At 32.7% G+C, this 25,389-nt stretch overlaps 3 protein-coding genes across 4 annotated transcripts; 2 read left to right on the forward strand and 1 right to left on the reverse strand.

The window, feature by feature from the left end:
• The first annotated feature begins 6,338 nt into the window (after nt 1-6,338).
• Nucleotides 6,339-10,751, forward strand: LOC133298478 (benzaldehyde dehydrogenase, mitochondrial-like). The gene is made up of 11 exons (XM_061497771.1): nt 6,339-6,446; nt 7,366-7,506; nt 7,605-7,747; nt 7,896-8,049; nt 8,145-8,374; nt 9,022-9,111; nt 9,315-9,488; nt 9,602-9,739; nt 9,994-10,131; nt 10,235-10,296; nt 10,408-10,751. The coding sequence occupies exons 1-11, from the start codon at nt 6,380-6,382 to the stop codon at nt 10,679-10,681; spliced, it is 1,611 nt and encodes a 536-aa protein (XP_061353755.1). The 5' UTR covers nt 6,339-6,379; the 3' UTR covers nt 10,682-10,751.
• A 322-nt stretch (nt 10,752-11,073) lies between these two features.
• LOC133298468 (probable receptor-like protein kinase At5g18500) lies at nt 11,074-15,916 on the reverse strand. The gene is made up of 7 exons (XM_061497757.1): nt 15,368-15,916; nt 15,093-15,144; nt 14,795-14,908; nt 12,354-12,575; nt 12,143-12,258; nt 11,415-11,675; nt 11,074-11,313 (listed from the first exon to the last, which is right to left on the reverse strand). The coding sequence occupies exons 1-7, from the start codon at nt 15,914-15,916 to the stop codon at nt 11,074-11,076; spliced, it is 1,554 nt and encodes a 517-aa protein (XP_061353741.1).
• A 5,446-nt stretch (nt 15,917-21,362) lies between these two features.
• On the forward strand, nt 21,363-23,265 carry LOC133298483 (uncharacterized). 2 transcript variants are annotated; one of them, XM_061497777.1, is made up of 3 exons: nt 21,363-21,570; nt 21,697-21,804; nt 22,662-23,265. In XM_061497777.1, the coding sequence occupies exons 2-3, from the start codon at nt 21,711-21,713 to the stop codon at nt 22,880-22,882; spliced, it is 315 nt and encodes a 104-aa protein (XP_061353761.1). In that variant the 5' UTR covers nt 21,363-21,570; nt 21,697-21,710; the 3' UTR covers nt 22,883-23,265. The 2 variants fall into 2 exon arrangements, with proteins under 2 accessions (XP_061353761.1, XP_061353760.1); XM_061497776.1 differs by having other exon boundaries at nt 21,363-21,536; nt 22,662-23,264.
• The last annotated feature ends 2,124 nt before the right edge of the window (nt 23,266-25,389 follow it).

Consider the following 25,389-nt stretch of genomic DNA (forward strand, 5'->3'; position numbering starts at 1 on the left):
CCATATATATATATATATATATATATATATATATATATATATATATGAGGCAGGATCCTTTGACACCGGTGTCAAATTTAAAGTTTGACACCTCATCTGAGAGCCGTTAGATCAAAAAAGATCAACGACTCTGATTTGCAAGTATGTGACACCGTTGATCTTTTTGATCTAACGACTCTCAGCTGAGGTGTCAAACTTCAAATTTGACACCGGTGTCAAAGGATCCTGCCCTCTATATATATATATATATATATATATATATATATATATATTATATTTGATGATTTTAATTTATTAGAGATGAAAGTTAATGTGAAATATACGCAAGATAGAATCAATAATTAATAATGAAGGTAATAGTTCCTTTTTTTATAAATAAAAGTTTCTATCAATAATTATTAATAGAATTTTCAAAATTTAAATAAATTGGATTTCATTAAATATTTATTTATTTATAAAATTAAAATTTAATTAAAATAAGATGATTTTGCAAGGAATGTGTCTTCTTCTAATCCAAACTTTTATGTTAAAAAAATGGTAAAAAAAAATAACGTGGCAGTTTTTATTGACAAAGTCTATGTTATATAAGAATTTCTTTTAAATTTAAAAATCAATAATGCCAACACTTATAAAATATCATTAATTGAGGCATCACAATACACATTTTTGAAGTCATATATAATTATTATGAATGTAAGACTAGTGTTAAATATATGCTTTGATCCTCGCGACTTTTATACTGCCGCGTGATCTACATTGTAAAGAGAGGAGGGTACGTTATTCTTCATATTTCATTACGTGTAAAGTATTTCTCCCTGCTCAAAATGATATTATTTTGGTTGAAAAACAAGATATTTTTTTAATTATAATATATTATAGGATTATATTAGTTTTTATCATTATAATTTTTTAATCTTATAATCATAAAATGACGTCATTTTAAACTCACTGGAGATAACTTTATCTCCGGTGATTGAAGAAATACTTTTCTCTTTCATTATTTATATGAGAAAAACTTAGGAAAAACATTTGTACTTTATATTATTTTAGATCTTAATTATTGATTTTTATATATTAACGATTATAATTTATTAGGTCAAACTTAAATTTATTGATTAATTAATAATTCGTAATAAATTATATTCATTAATTAATTAAAATCGACGGTTGAAATCTAAAATGACACAAAATTATATCCCTTAAAAGAAGAAACGTTTCTACCAAAAACTTAACCCCGTGACATTTAGGCTATTTTATAGGGTAGACATGCAAAACCTGTCATGGTCTGGTCCATTGTAAAACACTTTAACGTGCTCAACAATTTAGAGAGTGGAGTCTCAGTTCGAACACATGGGCTTTTGCTATGTGCAGAATTTGACAACCTGGTGGTGGTGCTACCTATTAAATTCAAATCTGCAATTGAGGTTATGATGCACTCTGCAAAGTGCAAAATGCAGCAAAAGAAGACAATGTCTTTATTTTGATGTACGATGTCCTTCTATTTTTGATTTTTTTTGCTGAGAATGTAAATTCATAAAGTAAATAATTTTTATGGAAAAGTTCAAAAACCTTTCTATGATATTGCTTTGAATTACTTACCCTTTTATATATAACACACACACACATATATATATATATAGGGTTCGTTTTTCTATAATTACTTCAGATAATTATTTACAGTAAGTCCAATACGATATCGTTTTGCGACAGAAATTATGGTATTTTTGTAGTTTTAATTTATTTCAGGGTTACTATAGTCTTTATAATTATAATATTTTAATTTTTCAATCCCAAGACGACATCATTTTGGAAGTAAATACAGATAACTTATAACTTATAAGTGCAGAAACATTTTTCTGATATATATATATATATATATATATATTAAACACTTAACCTTCCGTAGTTTTTTTGGTCCACATCTCTCCTTAATATTGTTAGGAACTTAATTATATATATATATATATATATATATATATATATATATATATATATATATATATATATATAACCTTTCTTAGAAAAAAAAAAAGACCAAATATTGTGAAAATTTAGAACACTTAATAAAAGATTAAAAGAAATAGTAGAAAAAAAGTCAAAAGTAACGAATAAGGACAAAAAAATAGATGAAAAAATAAAGCCAAATATTTAAAAATCACAACAGTCACAGAAAAGACTAAAATTAAAAAAATAAAATTATTCTAAGTGAAAAAAAAATACTGAAGGCAAAAAATAAAAGATAAAATTAAGATAAAAAAATAAAATAAAAAGAAATCACAGTTATGAGTTTCTAATATATTTGGTTATATTTTTTATTTTTTATATTTTTTTGTTCTATTTAATTCTTTTTTATTTATATATATTTGGTTTTTTTCTATTTTTTATTTTTTCACTTTTTGGTCTATTTTATTCTGATTTTTTTTAGCCTTGTGCCATCCCATTTACTAAAGATTTTCATAAAATAATTTTTAAAAAAAAGATAAAGAATAAAATAGAGATATAAAAAAGTCCAAAGATATATAAATAAAAAGAATAAAATAGACAAGGACACAAACGGAAAAAAAAAATCAAATATATTGAAAATTCATATTTATGATTTTTTTTGTATTATTTTTTTATCTTAATTTTTTCTTCTATTTTTTTTTGTCTTTAGTGTATTTTTTTTCATTTATGTTTTATTTTATTTTTCTTTAATTTTAGTCTTTTATATCACTATTGTGATTTTAAACATATTTGTTCTTATTTTTCTTCTATTTTTTGTTCTTATTCTATTTTTTTATGTAGATACATTTGATTTTTTTTCTTTAAAGAGCGTTTGGTAGAGAAGAAAGTTTTTTTTTACCAAAAAAATAAATTACTAGGAATATGGTGAAAAAGTGAGATTGGTAAGAAAGTTAAAAAAAAAAAAGTTGTTTGGTAGGTCGAAATAATACCGAAAAAATTGGGTTAAATTTTCTGAGTCTATATTTGGTTGAAGATAAAATATTGATGAAAAATGGGATGAAATTATCAAATTAACCCTTGACTAAATATAAATAAGATTCTCTCTCTACAACTTTCTTTTGGCACATTTTTTGAGAAGGGATATTTGTGTCCATTATTTTTTTTCTTACTTTTTGGTTTGATGGGGTAATGAGAATACCACCTTATGGATAGTATTCTGAAACGACAAACTTTTTCAATTTTACACACAAACTAAGATTGTTATGCAAATTGAATGATGGGCAAATTTTTTAAAATCTCCTACCAAACATGGTCAACTAGTAAACTCATATCAACTTTTCCAGTCATCCTAAAAGAAATCTCCTACCAAACACCCTCTAATTAGTCTTTTATTAAGTATTCTAAGTTTTCATAACATTTGATCTTACTTTTTTTAATCACTTTATTTTCTTCATCTAAGAAGGATAAAGTATGCATATTTATCAAGTTTCTGACAGTGGGAGGAGTATGGAAGAAAAAGACGATAGGGGATTAAGTGATTAAAACAAAAGTATAGAGATGTAACTGATTCAAAGCAATACCACAGTCATAGAAATTTTTGAATTTTTCCCTATTTTTCTATTTTTTTTTTATATAGCAACTATTGTTTGGAGTTCTTGTGAACTCGACTAATCTTGTTTCGAGTTGGAGTCTCTTCTCCCTTTTTAAGAATCGAACTCAATCTAACTGGATCACCAATGGATTAACAACTCTTGGGTAATAGAATTTTTTTCTTAGTATATTGGTAACAAATATTTTTTTTTTATCTAAACTAATTTAATTCAATTCGAGTATTTTTGAATTTATATTAGAGGCGACTCTTCCAATACTATTTTCTTTCGGCAAACTCTGGTGAAATTGTCTATACTACGTGCAAACTCTATATCACTTGAATCAATGATTATTGGTTTAAAAACTAAAATACTACACATTAAGTCAACTGCTTCCAATTTGGATTTGATTCTCAGTTTTCCTTCTTTGGTAGGCAATACGAAATTTTGTTTTAAATTGCTCAATGAAATTGGTGTTCTTCCTTAATCTTGCATGATGACATATCTCCTCTAATCTATTTTTTTTTTTTTTTGTTTAAATCAACTTCTTGTGAGGATCCATTAAAAGCTGCTGGCTTAGAGAAAAGCTTCTTGCAACCCTTCTACCTTTAAAAAAAAATTTGGCTGAATCTGAAACACTTTTTCCTAGAATTTTCAAGCTCGAGGACCCATCATTGCTTAGCTGCAGGTAATTTTGTGCATGAATTTTTGCTTGCATTATTGAAAGAATTTATATTCTTCAAATAATTGGCCAATTAAGTATAATGCTTCAGAACCAAGTGCAACATTCTAAAGAACAACATGAACCATTGTATTGTACAATGACGAAGAAAGGCCCAACTGACAAGGCTTTATACTGGCCAAGAATAACGGAAGGTGGCCTAAGAAAATAATAATAAAATATTTATATGTGTGTTTGGATAGATTTTTTTTTTAGAAAAGTTTTTTTTTTTCAAAAAAATTCTTTTGAGTAATTTTATACGTTTGTATAGCATCTTTTAAAAAAAGGAGAATTTACAACAACAAAAAAAAGTTAAATGATATTTTTTTTAAGTTAAGATTCTTTGCTTCTAAAAATTAAAAGTTAAATATTTTTTTGAAAATCCAATTTTATCTCAAGCCCGCTCCAATTACTCCACCCGACCACCCCATTACCACAACTATTATGACACATCTTTTTTAGTAATTTTATATATAAAAAGTGCTTATTAATTTTAACATTCAATAGCCTTTTTATTTAAAAGTATTTTTTATATATTTCATCTTTAGAAAGAGTCATTTTAAAAAAAGAAGTCACAAAAGTTCTTTTTTAGGGGGTGTTTGGTAGGAGGTGAAATTTTTTTTCAAAGAAAATGAGGTGGGAAAAATTATTTGTCCATGTTTGTAAGGAGGAAAAGTAAAAGTAAGATGGGAAAAAAAAATTCCCATCATTTGCTTTTGTACAAAGAAATGTCATTGAAAATTCCCAAGCGGTGCGAAAATTATCAATAAAATCAGTAAAATTAACCCAATATTTTTGGAAAAAATTTAGCCCACCAAACACTTTTTAGTAACTTATTCGGGAAAAAAATTTCTCACCATATTCCCGAAAATTATTTTTTCCGATAAAAAAAATTCTTCTACCAAACGTCATTTTATAAGTTCATGTAAACGGACCTGATGATTCTTTTTAATGGTTTCTATTATTTTCTAATACATCTCTTCACGTAAGAGCCCTTTGGACTTGAAACACGGATAAAACATAGGCCCAAATTTTTTTTTGGTTTTTACCTTTAATTCCATAAGTAGGGAGCGGTGAGGATCGAATTCGTGACCTTATTGCCTCTGAAGCTCTGATTCTATGTAATGAACCATTTCAACCCAAAACCTCAAGGTATTGAGTGAGTGTCTTTTTAATGGTTTATAATATTCTCTAACACATCTCCTCACGTAAGAGTCCTTTGGGTTTGAAGCGTGGATATTACACAGGCCCAATTTTGTTTACCTTGTGTTTATTTTAATTCCACTAGAAAGTGGAGGGCAGTGATGAATCGAATTCGTGACCACTTAGTCACAGAGGCTTTGATATCATATCATGTAAAGAATCACTTTAACCTAAAACCTTAAGGTATTGGATGAGGGCCTTTTTAATGGTTTCTATTAAGCTTTTGTGTTGAATTAGTTCTTTACATGGTATCAGAGCCTCGTATCCCGAGTTCGATCCTCGCCACCTTTCATTTTCTTTGTGGAATTTCTTAGCACAGATAGGCTGCGTCTGATGCACCTTTCAAGACCAATGGGCTCTTTGTGAGGGGGCGTGTTAGTGTATAATATAAACCATTAAAGAGTCCCTCACCCAACAGCTTAAGCTTTTGGGTTGAATTGGTTTTTTTATAAAAGAAAAAACAATAAAATTAAATAATTAATTACTTCTCCAAATTTTTTACCAAACATGTTCTTACCCAACAATAATTGGTGAGTGATCATTTTAGTCAGTTCAGAAAGCCAAGTGGGTGTCAATTATGCTTGATATCATATACATATACATGCAATTTGATGTTCCATATTCCCTATTATGGCGGCTATCATTGTTTCTATCTATAGAATGTGACTCTTTCAACTTGTTTGCTGTCTCACTCATGAGAAATAGTGTCATCCGTAAGTCACTTAAGACACTATACACTCGATTGCATGTACAAGCAAAATGATGACTAACTAGTACCAAGTACCAACTACTCGTTGCTCTCCACCTTCTCTTCCTTTCTGCTTTGTTGGTAACACTTAAAACTCTTAAAAGAAGTGTGGTGAGAATTCAACTGAAGGCTGCATTTGAAAAAAAAAAAGACTTGAAATCTTTGAGAACATTTATGCAGGTCATGGCTAATCGAATTCTTTCCTCTCTGCGGTATGTCTCAGCTTCTAAACATTGTTTAGGTAATAGCACTATCTCTCCCTTTATAATGTGTATTTGAGCATATCTACTTAAGTAAAACGAAAATCTTCATACTCTTCTAAACTTGAAGTGAGGTTTTGAATTTACATTTTATGTTTATAATGACCACACATGCATGATGATGCTCTTCTCACTTTGTGAGGCATACTCTCACTCATTTGTGGAACCAAGGATGGGCTAGGGAGGACGATCACCCCCTCAATCTCATACAACCTTTTGTATTAGGTCTCATTCACACATAAAATGAAATTTAATATAAGTTGGCTCTTTCAAGCTGAGCCTTCCAAATTTTTATCTTATTATTCTTTATGCAGAAAACTTTGGTGTTAAGTAGCCATCTCACCTTAAAGCTCAAGTTAATAAGTGATGGGCCTTTAATGGATTTATATTATATCTCTCTCACACTCCCCCTCCCGAATTTATATTGAACCTTCAACCCTTTGTATTGAGCTTAAAGCGTATATATTGCATAGGTCCATGTTTTTTGTTCTACCTTTGATGATTTAATTCCATTAGAAAGTGGGGACAGTGAAAATCAAACTTGTGATCCCGTGGTCACTTTGGTGGCTCTGATACCATGTAAAGCAACCATATCACCTAAAAACTCAAATTTATGGGTCTTCAATGATTTTATATTATATCTCTCTAAACATTTGGAGTCTTTGGAATCTGATTGTATATTGACCCTTTGTTCCCTCTCCAAAGAAATTTCTGTCTCGGCATTGCTCTCACTTGATATGCTGTCATAAACACAAATCTATACTTTCTTAACAAACAAATCTATAGAAGGGTCACATGAATTGCATGAACATATCATTATGTTATATCATAGAACTATAGGAGATACATTATTAAATTTGATTTTCTAAAAAATTGGATGGCTATTGACTAAATTTTCAGGCCTATATTGTCGCTGGCATAGAAGTATAAGTGGAATTGATGCTTCTGCTGCCGCTGCTGATGTGGATCCTATCATACCAATTATGCAAATTGATCATAGTCAGCTTCTGATTGATGGAAAATTTGTTGATGCAGCTTCTGGTTAATATCTTAAATAATTGTTGTTTTATTCATATGAACGAATGCTTAAAAAAATTCTATGAAACATAAACTTAATTTAAAAATTTCACCCTTGTTAGGGAAAACTTTTCCAACCTTTGATCCTAGGACAGGAGATATAATTGCCAACGTTGCTGAAGGTGACAGTGAAGATGTAAATCGTGCTGTGCATGCTGCTCGCAAGGCTTTTGATGAGGGACCATGGCCAAGGATGTCAGCTTATGTAGTAAAACATTGTCAAATCCATTTTTCTTCTTTAAATTTCTTAACATGCATTCTTTTGATTAGCAAATTTTTTTTTGGAGGGTACAAGATGCTACATGTTTTTCATATACTAAAATTTTAACCTATGTTTTGATGATATCCTCTAGGAAAGATCACGTGTAATTTTTCGCTTTGCTGATTTATTGGAAAAACACAAAGATGAAGTTGCAGCAATTGAAACTTGGGATAGTGGGAAGACTTATGAACAGGCTGCAAACATTGAGATACCTATGGTGGTACGTGTGTTTCGATATTATGCGGGTAATTACATTATCTTTGAGCTCCTAATCCATGATGTTATAGTATTGTATAGCAAGTTTTTACATTCTTTGGCTTTCCCTTTTGTTTTCTTTCAGGTTGGGCTGATAAAATTCATGGTCTAACAGTTCCAGCTGATGGACCACACCATGTACAAACGTTGCATGAACCTATTGGTGTAGCAGGGCAAATTGTTCCTTGGAATTTCCCACTTCTTATTTATTCATGGAAGGTTGCACCTGCATTGGCATGTGGTAATACAGTTGTACTGAAAACTGCAGAGCAGACACCTCTTTCTGCCCTTTATGTGTCAAAGCTATTTCTTGAGGTAGGTTTACCACAAACACTTATATATGTTTCCATGTATGTGCATACTGGCTTGGGTTTCAGTTTTGTGAGAATCTTAGTTAAAATAAAATAGAAAAATGTTACCACACATTTGTTACCAATACTAGATCAATAACCTGATCTTAGCTTTAAAAAAAGGTTAACTCTTCCAGCAGAGAGAATGTGAACAAGTCTTCAATGTTATTATTGTCACGGTTATTATCTGAACCTCTAGGAAATTTTTTGGTGCAGTTTGAAATGAACCTAGACTTGTAATATCAAAATTGATTTTAAGCAAAGAGATTGTGGTTCTTGTAAAGAACCAATTCAACCCAAAAGCTTAAGCTGTTGGGTGAGGCTACATTAATGGTTTTATATATCTCAACACGCCCCCTCACACGAGAGCTCATTGGGCTTGAAGGGTGGACAATGCACAGGCCCACCTATCTGTGCGAAGAAAGAAATTTCACTAGAAAGAAAGTGGGGGGCGATGAGGATCGAACAGGCTCTGATACCATATAAAGAACCAATTCAATCCAAAAGCTTAAGTTGTTGGGTGAGGCTACATTAATGGTTTTATATATCTCAACAGTTTTGTATGTGTCTATACATTTGTGATAGTCCTCATTGATGGAATTGATTTAACAGGCAGGACTTCCTCCTGGTGTTCTAAATATTATCTCTGGCTTTGGTCCTACTGCTGGTGCAGCTTTGTGTAGCCATATGGATGTTGACAAGGTACTTCAAAAGATTTCTTTGAAAAATTCCCATGAGACATCACAAAATATATGGTTCATTTTCATGATTCTGTCTACTTGAAAGTTGTTTTGATCTGTTGATATAACTCCAATGCATATATGCATTAACTTTTAAGTTCTTAATTTATGCCTATATGGCCTAGTAACTAATTGAAAACTAAAAATTGGTTGTTTTTTTTGTAGCTTGCTTTCACAGGATCAAGTACAACCGGGAAGATTGTACTAGGGTTGTCTGCACAAAGCAATCTGAAGCCAGTAACTCTAGAGCTAGGTGGAAAATCTCCTTTCATTGTGTGCAAGGATGCTGATGTTGATGCTGCTGTTGAGGCTGCACACACTGCTTTATTCTTTAATCAGGTTTGATAATCTGAGTTTTTGTTATTCATTATGAGAACAATGCATTTTCAAGATTTTTATTTATGGCATAGTTATTCAATATGGTTGAAGCTCTTTTGTTTTTTGCTCTACAGGGACAATGTTGTTGTGCTGGTTCTCGCACATTTGTTCACGAAAGCATATATGCTGAATTTGTGGAAAAGGCAAAAGCTCGAGCCCTTAAACGTGTAGTTGGAGACCCTTTTAAAACTGGGGTTGAGCAAGGTCCTCAGGTAGATATCTATGACTATCTCCTATCTTCTCTTTTCCAATAAACCTCAAGTCAAGGAGAACCCTTGTTCCAAATAAGAATAGCATCCAAGTTTTTCAAAAACTTTGTTTTCAATAAGTAGAGGAACCTATCGTTTTGCAATTGTTCATTCATGCAAACAGAATTCTTCTCATTTCTTTTAAACTAATGTTTAGATAAATGTTAAGTAAGTAGCATCTAAAAGGGTGATGGCATTGATGGTTGTATATGTTTCAGATTGATTCTGTACAATTCGAGAAGATCCTGAAATACATAAGATCAGGCATTGAAAGTGGTGCTACACTAGAATCTGGTGGTCAAAGAATTGGCTCTAAAGGCTACTACATCCAACCCACTGTTTTCTCAGATGTTCAGGCATTGTACCTCCAATAATATTTCTATTTCTGGACAAGTAGCAACATAATTATAAAACAGAATCAAATAACCAAAATGATTTCTTTGTTGTTTGTTATCATAGGACAACATGTTGATAGCAAAAGATGAGATCTTTGGTCCGGTACAATCTATCTTGAAATTCAAGTAAGCATGCTGTGAATCACTAGTCAAAATGGCATCATGTTTGTACATTCTTCAATAGTTCCTCTTCTTAAATCCTAGTTATTCTTTGTTTGTGTTTGAAACAAATCATAGGGATCTAGAGGAGGTTATACGAAGGGCCAATGCAACATCCTATGGCCTTGCTGCTGGAGTTTTTACTCAGAGTATGGACACTGCTAACACCTTGATGCGTGCATTGAGAGTTGGAACAGTATGGATCAACTGCTATGATGTCTTTGATGCAGCAATACCTTTTGGTGGGTTTAAGATGAGTGGACAAGGGAGAGTAAGGGGAATCTACAGCCTTAGCAGCTACCTTCAAGTTAAAGCTGCTGTCACTTCTTTGAAGAATCCAACATGGCTGTAGTTTTCCAACACCTAAGTATTGATGTTCCCTAAGGCATAGCTGAATTGTACTTGACTAAGTTTGCAAAACATTGGAGATTAAATAGGCCTAGATTTTTGTACCAAAATAAAGGGCCTACATTTTAGCTTTCACTCTAAAGTAATGGACCTTAAATGGGAATCATCCAGAATGCATAAGTAAACAATAACTTCTACGGATGCCATCCTTTTTAAACATCTCAAGAAATTGAAACATTTATTTTTATTATGTAACAGAAAGAGTTTCAAGTGATCACAGAATCTCAAAACAAAATTCCATTATAAATCATGTACAAAGAAATAAATTTCTCATGACAAATACTTTAAAAAAATTGTTAACCAATTTCCAAAACTCCAATTATAAAAATTACTCCTCTATGGAATAGATTTATTGTCTGCTGGAGTTTCTGTAGTAGAAACCATCCTCCCTTTTGAAATTAATAAGGCCTCTTCTAGTCTTTTGACAACCTGCTCCATGGATGGACGTTGTTGGTTAAGGGCTGTGCATGATAGAGCCAACTGAAGTGTAAAATCAAATGCTTCCTCTGAGTACTCCCCTTGAAGTTTAGGATCAGCAAATTCTGTTATGCTGCCACCTCTGGTGAGTACTTTTGCCTAAGAAATGAAGTATATCATACAAAATTGGCACAAGGGGTCAAAATAAAAAAAAAATGAATGAAACAAAAGTAAGAGATTTAAGACTTATGGTTTCTGACCATTTTATTCAGTGACATTGGTTTCCTCAGTTTCAAATTTAATACCCTTTTTCCCGAGAGTATTTGTAGAAGTACCATGCCAAAGCTGTAAACATCACCAGATGAATTCACATGGTGGTTGCTTTGGTACTCAGGATCAACATATCCAAAAGTTCCTCTCACTTCTGAGCTAACATACGTTTCACCCACCTCAATAACTTTAGACAGTCCAAAATCTGATAGCTTTGCCTCAAATTTAGACCCAAGAAGAATATTTGTTGGCTGCATGAGAAATGTATGTCATTCTATTAAACTCCACTATCATCTAAGAGTTGCACAAAGGTGAGCATTTGAGTTACAATTTCTTAGCACTAGTTTCTTTGCTTCTTCTTTTTCTTTTTTCTTTTTCCCATTCCTACTGTACTAAAAGCAAAACCTTTAGAATTGGAAAATGAGAAAGAAAAAAAATATAGAAACAAAATCCAGTCACTATTTCAAAGGTTATATAATGAGGACAGAGATCTTGAAAGAAATTACCAATTGCATGTGATCATAAGTCCTTAGTGTGAGACTTGACCTTATCATTGCATTTATGGTTAGTTGAACAGGATTCATTGGGTTTTAAATGTATAAACGTAGAACCTTCTCTTAAGTTGTATCTTAAGATTTAATAATAGTAAATCTGCAACATGTCATGTTGCAAAGAAAAACTGCAAATTAGAATGTGTGAGATGTTTATTATGATATACCTTGATATCACGGTGAACTATGCAGCCTCCTGGATATGTGTGTAGAAACCAAAGACCTCGAGCACTATCAATTGCAATTTCTAGCCTCTGTATCCATGACAGCACTTTGTTCTTGCCTGATGTATTCACTTGTCAAATCTTCAAAGATCATAGATAGAAGAGAAAACAAATTCAAACTATCATACCACAACAAGGGATAAATTATAATTACCAAATAGCCACTCAGAGAGACTCCCATTGGGACATAGTTCATAGACAAGAAAACATTCATCTCCCTTAACACAGTAACCCAGCAAAGCAACAAGATTTGGGTGTCTGACATGAGATAAACTTGTAACTTCTCTCACAAAAGTATCCATATTTCCATCATCATTGATTATGTGCTTTACTGCAACATGCTGATTACTTGTCATTTTGCCTTTATAGACCTTACCTAAAAGATAAGTCCAGATTTAAGATCACTTTATGTGTACAGAATTAATCAAACTTTGACAATTTAAGTAAATAAGTTGATATTTTCAATTGATTTGGTAAGGAGAAGAGCCAAGATTTTGACTCTAGAACACTTATCTAATGCCTGTAGCTTAAGTTGTTGAAACGATAGAAACTGTAAAGAACCAACCTTAGGATACACCATCCCAAAAGCTAGCTCAAAGGGTGGGAGTGCCCAAGACCTTATAAACTCTACATTAGTTGCACATACAACCAATGAGAGACTATATATCTCAACACGCCCCCTCACACGAGAGCCCATTGGGCTTGAAGAGTGGACAATGCAACAGGCCCAGCCTAGCTTTTGGAGTGGTGTATCCCAAGGTTCTTTACATGGTATCTAGAGCCTAACAAGAGGAATCCTAATCCGCGTTTTTTTTTTTTCGGTGGACCACTGTCCGCTGAGTAAATTTTTTTTTTTTTCGGAGACAATCATATCTGTCAGTTTCCGGCGTCCATACATCGTCAAAGGACCTCTCTGATCACTGCCGCTGTCCGGAACCGCCGTCTCTGACGAATTTTCCGGCGAACCATACACGGTTCTGATCGTCCAGACACGGCGGTCTTGTCTGTCTTGGACCCGTTCGAAGATCCTTCTCCACGCGCTCTCACGCGCGTCACGAAGGGGCTGCGTCCAGTTATTTTGCAGCCGCGCGTGGAGGCGCGTGAGGCTGTTTCTTCCGGTCCTACCACCACCGTCCATCTCGTCGTGACTTGCGTCCCTGGATCTGTCCTCGATTTGTGGTTTTGACATCGTTCCGGTTTCCTACGGTGTCCTTTCCCTTGTTGGTTACTGTTCACAGGTGTCTCTTTGCTTTTTTGTTGCTGTTCTTTTTGGTTTCAGGTGACCCATGGCTGATTTCTCACCCCACGATGCATCCAAGGGTTCTCAAAAGGCTGACCCGCCTGTTTTTTCTAATTATGTTAATGTTCCGCTGCACGTCGACAAGTTGGATGGCTCCAATTATGATTCTTGGGCTTCTGATCTCCGACTTTGGCTTGATGGACAGGACTGCACTGACCATCTCATTACTAAGGCTGAGTCCATCTCGGTAGATGTATGCCCTCATTGGAAAAAGGTTGATGCTCAGTTATGTAGCATCATCAAGTCTACCATTCACTCGTCCTTGAAGCAGATTTTTCGTGCTCACGTCACTTGTGAGTCTGTTTGGCGTCAGGCCAAGTCACTTTATACCAATGACGCTCAGCGACTCTATGGCGTTTGTCAAAATTTGATCACTACTATTGCTGCTCAACAACTTGATGTCTCTATGTCTGCTTACTTGGGAAAAGTTCAGGGCCTCCTTCATGATTTCAATGAACTGTTGCCGCCTGCTGCAGATCCTGCTAAAGAACTTGAGCAACGCAGCACGTTCTTCATGCTCATGGCTCTTTATGGTTTGCCCTCGGAATACTCTGTCAACCGGGATCAGATCTTGGGCTCTACTACTGTTCCATCGCTGGACTGTGATTGGTCTACGTTGCTTCGCATTCCACCTAAGACTGCTATGGAGCCTACAGTATCTGCTCCCTCTTCAATTGACCCATCTGCCCTTGTCTCCAAGGGTTTTGCACGTGGACGCAAACCCTCTACGAGAGGCTTTCTCTGCACTCAATGCAACAGGCTCAGCCTACCTGTGCTAAGAAACGCCACATAAGAAAGTGGGAGGCGGCGAGGCTCTGATACCATGTAAAGAACCTTGGGATACACCACCCCAAAAGCTAGCTCAAAAGGTGGGAGTGCCCAAGACCTTATAAACTCTACATTAGTTGCACATACAACCAATGTGGGACTATATATCTCAACACGCCCCCTCACACGAGAGCCCATTGGGCTTGAAGAGTGGACAATGCAACAGGCCCAGCCTACCTGTGCTAAGAAACGCCACAAAAGAAAGTGGGGGGAGGCGAGGCTTTGATACCATGTAAAGAACCTTAGGATACACTACCCCAAAAGCTAGCTCAAAGGGTGGGAGTACCCAAGACCTTATAAACTCTGCATTAGTTGCACATACAACCAATGTGGGACTATATATCTCAACAGAAACTATTTGAATATTTTATGTATAGATTATACAATTGATGATAAAATTTTAATTAATATATTAAACCAAAATTTCTCACCACCGGCTTTCAACAAAGAGAGAAAAAGAATCTCACCTGCACTTCCTTCCCCAATGATATTCATTTCATTCAGATGTTTAGTGGCAGCATACACTTCCTTGATAGAAACTCTTGGACAAGCAGTTTTCTTTAACATGTCTCCAAATGTTACTGTGAAAAAAGGATTGCATAAGCATATAATACCCTTTAACTATGATGCTATCTAATATGAGTTTGAAAGTCTTACCTTCGTTTTTTGGTGGGGCAGATCTGAAATATCTATGAAAAAATATGTATACAGTGATAACTACTATCACTATAACCCCTATGGTTGCTCCAATCAGAATCCACATACCTAATTCAACATAAAGGCGTTGATGGTCAAGAAGAGAAGAGCACTCAACAATCTGCATATTTGGAAACATGATTAATATTATAACATTTAAGCACCTTTATTAGTCTTCATTTGTTGATTGACTTCTGCGGTTTCATTCTCTGCTAGAGAAAAGAAGATTGATCACAAACAAATTAGACTAAGTAGCCTTACATATAAGATACTCAACAACTAATCCAAAGTATATGCTTATATTTACCTATATAAATATGTGATGCTCCAAGGCATCTCAGAACTGTGTGAACATACATCTCATTTTCAATTTTGCTGCTTATCAATGTCACAAGTACAGCAATTCTACAGACATCAAAATCAATTTTTTCACCTTTGATTTTGGTGTTTTTGGAATCTGCCCCTCCTATATTTTTCCATGCCCTAATGCAGGAAGGACATGATTGTTGTTCCCACTCATTCCCTAAAGTCATAAGTTGACAATTTTCTTCTAAAATTCTAAGCTCATTTCCTAATTTATTCATAACATCATCAACCAAGAAGTCAGAACATCCACCAGCACCACTTGTTAGGTTCTCAATTCCACAACCAAAACTATTTATACCAGACAGACAATTTCTTTGCTCAGTGGAATCCAAGTAAACCTTCCCTATTTGATTTGCTCGCTGACCCAGTGCATAGAGGTAAGCATCAAATGCTACTCCACAGCACTTACTGTGAAGGAGCTCATGCCATTCTCCTCCCTCTTGACAACATGAATCATTCAACAAATGTGAAAGTTGAATTTTAAGGCTGCATCCTGTCTCCAGAGACCATGAAGTTGTAAACTTCATAGTTGTGATCAGAATGAAAATGCAAACTAGCAAGATAGATGTTGGAAACAAAGTTCTGTTCCAATTCCAAAAGGCCATTGGAAGTTTATGCATCCTATGATTGTTAGAAGGAACCTTAAGAACTGAATGTAACTAAACGTTTTAATGGGGTGCGTTCACCAAATGCAACTCTGACAACATGTGACCAGTAGCTATGAGATGTGCTAATGAGCAACATTTGCAATGAAGAAGCATAAACATTTGTTTGGTAGTAGAACATTCATGTGTGTCTGTGTGCAACCACAAAGAAAGCACATAATTGGAATGTCTTGTAGATTGTCTTTTTAAGAGTTTGAAAGCCTGTTATTTTGTTTGTTATTAGAACATTCATGTGAAAAAAATTTCAAAGATTTGGGTGCATAGTCCAATTGGAAACATAAAAAAAATAAACTAACATCACCCTTTTGCTTCTTGTATACCATTAGTCTTGTTGCCGGCCAATGCAAATTTACAGTTATTTTACAGATAGAATGTCTTGAAATCTTATATTTTGAGAGAGAAAGATAGAAAATCACCCTTCTTTTCACTTTCCATGTAGACCTTGATTTTTTTTCATTCAATAATTTACATAAACAATGGTAATAAAAACATTCAAGGTTATTAAGTTACTTTATGTTAATGCTGGCTACCAGTTGGCTGCATGTCCTAAGTTAAAAAACTTGGAAATGATAATTTGATTAATTTCAACTAGAGTAATAATAATAGTCACAAATCAAATTTGATTGGACCCACAAGCAAATGGAAAAGATTGGTTTTGTCACCATTGGATAGAAGCTTTTTGTTACTGTTTCTTTTGGTCAAATGCTGAAGCTATCAACCATGGCAATTAGCATAAGTATTTCCAATTGAAACATATTAATGGTATGCTCCTATTTACATGCCAAAAATGAAATATTTTCTTTCTCTATTGATTTTTTTTTATATCGACAGTAATTGTCTCTTTGAGATGAGTAGGCTCTCCCAGATATACCTACAAATTTCAACTCTTTAAGCCTACTATAAAACTAATATCAGCAAGTCAAAGATTAAGGTCTTATTCTATATTTTATTACTGGATGAATTTTTATTTTATTTTATTTTTCTTTTGACATAAGTTGGAATATTTAGAAGTAACATGTAGCAACAGATAATAGAATTAACCTATGGTCATCCTCATGGAGCCCCATTTTTTTGGGACTTAGGAAATCAATTCCTTCATGCATGATATTCGTTTTATAATCACAAGTAGAGACCCAATTATACACGTCGATACACTGATTTTCCAAAGTTCTTTCACAACCATGCGTATAATTGTGTCCAATTGTTATTCTGAAATTTTATAAACATTGATGACCGTCCCTTACTTCGTAAGTTTCGGATACGAATATTTCTTTTGTCATTAGTATGTTACAGTGTTACTTACTCAACATTTTACAGTAATATTCAAAATATTAATGGGTTTGATGTTTGTCATTTTTTTTATTTTATTTTTTGTAAATTGATGTTTGTCATTTTAAATGACAAAAATTATGTCATTTTAAAAGAGAGATTAACATAATGAATGAAAATCATGAGGAGAAAGTGAGTGGTTTTTTTAATTTAAATTTTAAATAAAAAATTTTATTTTGTGTTTATCTCTCTCTTAGAATGATATAACTTTATATTATTTAAAATGCTATGTATATAGAGGAAGTTCGTAACTGCATGGGTAGGAAGGCTATGGCTACTACTAGCATTCATCCAACTCGTATGAGTTTATGGAAACCTCCAAGGTTAAATTGGGTGAAGATTAATATTGATGGGGCAGTTGAAAGGAATACTGAGGTGGCTGCTTGTGGTGGGATTATCAGATCTGATGATGGCTCTTGGTTGGGAGGCTTTGAGTATCATATTGGTGCTTGCACTCCTTTAATGGCGGAGCTTTGGGGAACTCTAAAAGGTCTGGAATTGGTTTGGCAACTGGGATTTAAGAAGGTGGAACTAGAAGGAGATGCTTCTGAAGTATTCTCTTTGCTTGCTGATTGCAATGCAGCTTGTCAGCCTCGTATAGTGGCTAAGATACAAGCACTCATCGGTCAGGATTGGGAGGTAACGCTTTCTCATATTCCAAGAGAAGCTAATTCCTGTGCTGATTGGTTAGCCAAGTCTGCTCTTCACAAAGATACTGGATTCTGGAGTCATAGAGTTATGCCGTTTCACCTTGCTCAGTTATTTGATCACGATCTTCAGGGAATCTCCTCTTGTAGGGGTATAGACCCTGGATAGTTATTTTTTGTTTTTGGTTGTTAGTTTGTTTTTGTTTGGGGCTTCGCCCCTTAATGTTATCAAAAAAAAAAAAATGACAAATATTATATTCAATATTAATAGCTTAAATGAACGTTCAAACAAATTTAAAAAATATCAAAATATCCCGTTTTAATATTTTATTTCCCAAGCTACCTATTATGAAACATTGCTTTTTTAAATACTCTAAATTTTATTACATTGGAAATTCATTTTAGTTCAATTTAAATCTTATTTTCCAAAGTTTTTTTATTTTTTTTTAAAATAATGTTTGGGGAAGTTAGTTTCTCCTGGCTTCCTAGGTGTTTTTATAAAATTTGTAGAAAAAGTGTTTTGCCAATTTAAAAGATGCAACATCATGTCGTTATAAATAAAACGATTGTACTTTGTGATTTTTTATATCCTCTCACTGCCACAAAATTAGGATAAAAGAGAAAAAGAGAGTATTACAGAGGAGAAAAAATATAAAAAAATTACCAAAATACAATGGTATGACTTAAAATAACATAAAGTTATGTTCTTCAAAATGAAAAAAAATATTTTTTTCAAAAAAAAATTTATATATATATTCTAAAAAATATTTATCATTTTAAATAATATAATTTTATATTATTTTAAGTGAAATAGTTATATTTTAATAAATTTTTGGCCCAGCTTTTAATTTTATGGAAACGTTTTGGCCCAGTTTTTAGAGACCGTTTAGATGGGTTTTTTTGTATATTTTTTTACCGAAAGTTATTTTTTTTAAGAAAAAACATACTTATATTATAAAGTCACTTTAGATGTTTAATTTAAAAAAGTAGAAATCACAAAAAAAATTCAAAAATTTACTTTGTTTAGAAGTTAAAAAAGTCAAATATTTTTTTTAAAAATCAAATATTTTATTAAAATTTAAATAACTTTAATTTTGGTAAAAAAACACTTCTAAAATAAACAAGCATGAAGAGTCCTTTTTTTTTATATAACAATTCCAGTTTCTTCGTTTCAGTTCAAATTTCCTGTACTGCTCAACCTTGAAGCTTCGAATCAGTGCTCATAAACAAGTTTCTGTTTTTTTCTTTTCCTTTTCTTTTATTTTAAATACTTCTGCTCTTATATGTATATATATGGATTGAAAGAAAAATGAGAGTAATTCAGAAGTTTTTCATTGATCACTGTTCATGTGGGCGGGCCCTATTGCAATATTATATGGTTGTAACCATAATCTTCTTCCTGCTAATATTCTATAGTGCTTAAGATTTTATGCATTTGTTTATGAGTTTTATTATTCTCATTTAATATGAGAATTCAAATTTTCTTACACACCCTTCGATTTTCGTGCTGACATGGATCCTACATATAATTTTTTTCTAATATATGGGTCCTACATACTTTTTATCTCTACAACAAGAGAATTGAATTCTCATTTAACATGAGAAAATCAAACCCCTTTGTTTATTTATTTATTTTGAAGTGGGTGTTGGCTTGTACTCTAATCCGTGTGCTTTATATTTTCTCTCTATTAACTTGACCTGGGAAGACCTAGTGAGGCTTTTTTAGTGTAAAGATGTATATTATGTTTTCTTATTATTTCAAAGCAATCCTTGTTTCTTGTTTTTCTGTATTTTATGTTCCTTATTTATTATGTTTTCTGCTTTCTTGTTGAAAAGATGGTATCTTACTTTCTTTTTTTATATAATGATGTTGAAGGAAAATATTATTGCTTCTTAAACAATGCCTTGTAAGTTTTAATTTATAATGAAATGCGAAATATGATAGATTAAAAATATCCCCACCATTGTTTTTCTTGATGCTTTGAATGGCTTTGTAACTCTGATGTGTAAAATTTCTACCTTCCAAACTATGGTGTGCAGCTCTGTGGTAGAGTGAGCTCAGGGACTCATGAAGCTGAAAATGTATCTTTTTATAGACTCCTCCATCATAGAGTATGTTCAAGTGTGCACTGAAGATGGGCTCAGTTGATGGCAGACCAAAAACAAAACTTAGTTGATGATTGCAGACCAAAACCAAAAGCAGATGAGATAGGTTCTCCATTATCAGAATTTAGAAGTAAACAACATAGGTGAGGTTGATGGAAGACCAAAACCAAAATTAGATACTCCATTATGCAATCTATTATCATTAGCAAACAATGTAAGTGGACCACACAGACATAGGGTCACACCACCACAAACACATTTTACTAACTTGCCTAAGTTAGAATATGTCTTTTTAAACCATGTAAAAAATTTGATGTGAATACTTATGTAAACCTATGAGAAAATGGATAGTTTTGCCTATAACCTATAGTATATAGCCCTCTGCAGGAAGGTAATTTGCTGCTTCCACTGGAAATGGTTGTCGCATATTTAAATGGCCATGCTCTTTATTTTTGTGATTTTTTTTTTTTTCATTTTTGACATATAGACCGAGGATCATACAAGAAACAACATATCCATTTTCATGCATCATACATGAAGGGTGAGAATAGTAAGATTTTGAGTCCTTATTTAAACTATTAGGATAATGTGGTGGAGATCATTTTTTATACAGTTGTCGTACGCATCTGCGATTCAGAAAATCATATTTAGACTAAAAAAATATTTTTTTTTTTCTCCGTACAGACAACACAGATATTACTCTATTTTTATTGGCTGGTCGCATGAAATGTTGTGTGTGACTGTTGTACCATAAATATTTCCAATGTGATGACATATAAAAGATATAATTAGATGATTATGTCAAAAAGAGGAAAATGATAAATAGCCCTAAAATAAATGACTCCAAAAATATTGAAAGAATTATAAGTGTGTCCTAAGTGGGTTTCCCTATTCTATTTAGATATTATTTTTACTATTTAAAAATAAAAAGAGCTAGTGTATATTTGGTAGACAAATGTTTAGAAAATAATTATTTAAAAAAAATTGAGAAAATTTTGAATTTAATTCAAACACATTATTTTTATGAAATTTACCTTTTTTCTAAATGAGTATAGGTGTCAAAATATAGTTTAGCCTATGGGTCAGGCTCATGATTTCGGGCCCAGCTCTTTAATTCTTGAAATAATGGGCCGGCCCATTACGGAACTTGCTCTCCGGTGCGTTTTGCTGATTCTTCTTTTACCCCAATCCCTAAATCCCGTTTCTTCATTTCAATTGAATCTTCCTTTAATTTTCAATTCACACTGCTCAACCATTGAAGCTTGGAATCAGTGCTCGCTAGTGAAGTGTTTGATCGAAGCATAGTCACATACCTTCTCGTTTGACTACGGGCTCCATATTGGGGTGGTAGCAACGAGATTCTAACACCAGAGGAGAACAAGGTTTCGATCAGGAGTGTGGTATGCATTTACCTCATTCAAAGTTTTGATTTTTGTGAGTTCATTTGAAACTTTATTGATTAATCTGTTTGGAATTGTAAAGTTTGAACAAGATTTTTTATTTATTTTTTTAAAGTTTTTTTTTTTTTTACTATTTCTGCTCTCTCTTTTTTATATATAGGGATTGGAGACAAAATGAGAGTAATTCAGAAGTTTTTCATTGCATCACTGCTCATGTGGGCAGCCCCTATTGCAATATTATATGGTTTTAACCATAATCTTCTTCCTGGTAAGATTCTAGAGTGCTTAACCTTTTATACATTTGTTTATTTATTTATTTTGAAGGGGGTTTTGGCTTGTACTCTAATCTGTATGATTGATATTTTCTCTCTATTAACTTGACTGGGAAGACCTAGTGAAGTTCCTTTTAGTGGAAAGATCTATGTTATGTTTTCTTATTATTTCAAAGTTACTTGTTTTTCTGTTTTCTTGTTGAAAAGATTGTATCTCATATTATTTTATTTTATTTTTCAAATGCTGATAGTGAGAATATTTGTACTGACAACTGATGACCTTGAAGGAAAATGTTATGGTTTCTTAAACAATGCCTAACTTAGAACTTGTCTTTTTAAACCATCTAGAATATTGATCTGAATACTTATGTAAGACTATGTGGAAATGGATAGTTTTTCCTTTAACTTAGAATTTATGGTGATTTTTTAGCACGTTTGAAAATGGTACTTTTTCAATGCTTTTTGTGATCGCTGCTTTAAGTCAGTACTTCAAAAATTCTGCCCGGATCAGCTTAATTCTTTAAGCAAATTATTGACTTTTTAAATTGTATGTACTTGTCTACCTGGACTGGCATCTAAATGCTCCCATACTGAGGCTCTTCGAACGTAGAGTTACCCTTTGTTTTTATAGTTACCACCATTTTAGGCTTACCACTCTTACAATCTGTTTGTTTATCATTGGATCAATTTGAAATCAACGGCAGAAAAATATGCTTCACCCTCTTTGCCTGGGGAGAATGGATCTCATCAGTTTTTGTTTCTTTCCTTCAACGTTTGTCAACTACAGTTCAGAAAAAGAAATATGGAGTGGAAATTGTAAAACTATCTTACTGTGTTTCCTTGTTTGTAACAGGAACATCCAGTTTGTCCCCCTACTCTATGACACTAGTTAGTGGATTTCTTGCTGTCATAGCTGTTAATGTAGTCATAGCATTTTACATATATTTGGCGATGAGAGAACCTGCAGATAAGCATGAGCCTGATCCTAAATTTCTTGCTGAGGCCAAAGCTAGCATAAATGAGTCTACAAAAGATGATCAGCAATCTACACAGCCTCTCAAGAAAGAACAGTAGGATGGTGTTCTTAGACCTCTTTGTTGTACTCTTTAGCTGCTCATCTTGGGAAGGAGAGGGGAGAATGGGGATGAAGAGAGAAGGTCCTGAATTTTGTGCCGATTATGATTCTGTTATGAAGTTTCCATATGATCCATCTCGTGCGTAATTTATGTTTCCAATGTTAGTTTCATTGTTTTTTATTATATATACGAGTTACTTTCAGTTCAGATCTTCTTCTTTTTTAACCTTTTTTATGCTCCTTTTTACCATTTTGGTTTCAATGCGTTGGAGAAAGTTATGTGCCTTTTGATTACTCTACGATTAAAAAAAGATGACAACAAAGGAACAACACATGGGAATAGGATCTTATTACATATTCTGCATAATTATCATTAGTGATGTTAGATTATACAGTATATCAAGGGAAGAATGACAATTACATGTCATCAGCATTTTCTCTGTTGTTCAGAGACATCTTGTTCTTCTGGTTTGTCGGTGACTTCTAACGTTTGTTTTCTTGGTTAAGTATCAAGTAAAAAACACTAATCCACTAATGTCTGTTTTAAATTTACCCACCAATAGCTTTAGGCATTGGATGAGAAGTCACCAAGATTATTATTTTGGATTAAAAGTAAGAAAGTGTCACTTCAGCAGAACTAGATATTTTCTAAGCATAATCTTATATTTTTCTGCTAAATAACATTGGTAGCCCCCTTTCAAATCAATGTATATTTGAAGCTTAATCACATTGTGCACTTTCGCATCTTCGTAACAAACTTAGGGTCTCTTTGATTGTGTTCTGGTTTTTTTTGTTCTTAAAATTGTTTTGTAAAATAGTTATGGAAACAGTTCTTTTCTATATTTTTTAATTTTTTAAAGTTAAAAACCAAAACAGAAAACAAAAACAACTCAGACATGTTCTCTAAATTTGATTCTAAAAACAAAAGACAGTTATAATTTTCAAAACATTTTTTACAAAAACAGGTTTTACCAAACGAGTTTTTTTGTTTTTTTGTTCTGAAAACTAAAAAACTGTTTTTAAAAACAACAATCAAACAGAGCCTTAAAATTGCAATTTTTGTTTTCACCTCTTGAGGAGTACTACTTATGCAACACTTTTTTTTTTTCGTGCGTTTGGGTGTATATGTATGTACTATATAGTATTCGGCTTAATATGAGTTGGACATATTATTTGGATTTATGTGTGTTATATATTATTTCACTTTCTTTGAGTTCATATTCTAATATCAGCTTTTATACTTCAAATAAAAACACTTGTATTGTGTATGAGTTGATCCTTTTATCCAACTGAACCATTAAATAAAATTCATTTTTTTTCACTTTTGGCTTAAAAATTAGAATTTTCCATTTCAAAGGAAAATTTAAACATAAATGAAATGAAAAACAAGAATTATCTTCAACAAGTTAACTATTAGAACATATTTTAAAGTTGAAGGGTCCAGTTTACCCCAAATAAAATAGTTGAAGGGATTAGTAAAATTGCAAATTAAATTTTAAAAGAATTATTTTTTCAAATGTCCCTAATGTAAATCCCAAACCCGATTTTTACGAAATAAACACTTAGTCCTTTCTTACCAAAAAAAAAAAAACAGTCCTTCAAAGCAGTGTTAAGAAACTCGGACCGACCCGGCCGGGTCGACTCAGGAACCGGTAAATCGATTATATAATCAGTCCGGTTGAAGCAACGGACCGGCCATGCATCAGAACCAGTGCGACCCGATGCGACCCGATCGGTTTTCATGAAAACTGGTGACCCGGTCGGTTAACCGGTGACCCGGCCCGATTCAAAAAAAAAAATCCAATTTTTTTTTAAAAAATAAAAATCATAATGGACATATTTGAATTTTTTTGCTTATTGACTTACATAAGTTATGTACCTACAACACTAATATTATCTCAATTATGCACTATACAGAAAAATTTGATTTGATTTATAGTTAGAGATGTCGTTTTCTGAACCTAAAGCCTCGTATCACGATCATTATATTTTTGTTTGATCTTTTATTGGATAATAATATGTGATTTATTATTTTTTATATTAAAATATTTGAGATTTTTGTCATTTTTTTTAGATATTTGAGTATGTTTATAATTTTTTAATATAAATTATAAAATTACATATAATTACCGGATCATTCAGTTAAACTAGTGACCCACTGATTGAACCACCAGTACCTCGACCAGATCAATGACCATGCCAATTTTAATAACATTGCTTAAAAGATATAATGGTACATAAATTTTCCATTTGGCACATCAAAGTAACTCTTCAAATAATAATTAATATCGTCGGTTACATTGTTCTGTTACAAGTTGTGCAAACATTGAATAGTCATACACTCATACCCCATGATTTGGATACCCCTACAGTAGCCAGCCATCTCCAGTATAGCAAACCAATCAAATACTTTATTCTTTTTAAATAAATCTGTAAGATAACATTTATTAAATATGTGTGGCCAAATTTGAATATAAGGCTTACAACAACTACAGCTCATCTTCAC

The sequence above is a fragment of the Gastrolobium bilobum genome, unplaced genomic scaffold (assembly GCF_033153095.1).
Source record: "Gastrolobium bilobum isolate Gb01-03AN ecotype WA unplaced genomic scaffold, APGP_CSIRO_Gbil_v1 utg18492, whole genome shotgun sequence".
In the NCBI taxonomy this organism is placed as follows: domain Eukaryota; kingdom Viridiplantae; phylum Streptophyta; class Magnoliopsida; order Fabales; family Fabaceae; genus Gastrolobium; species Gastrolobium bilobum.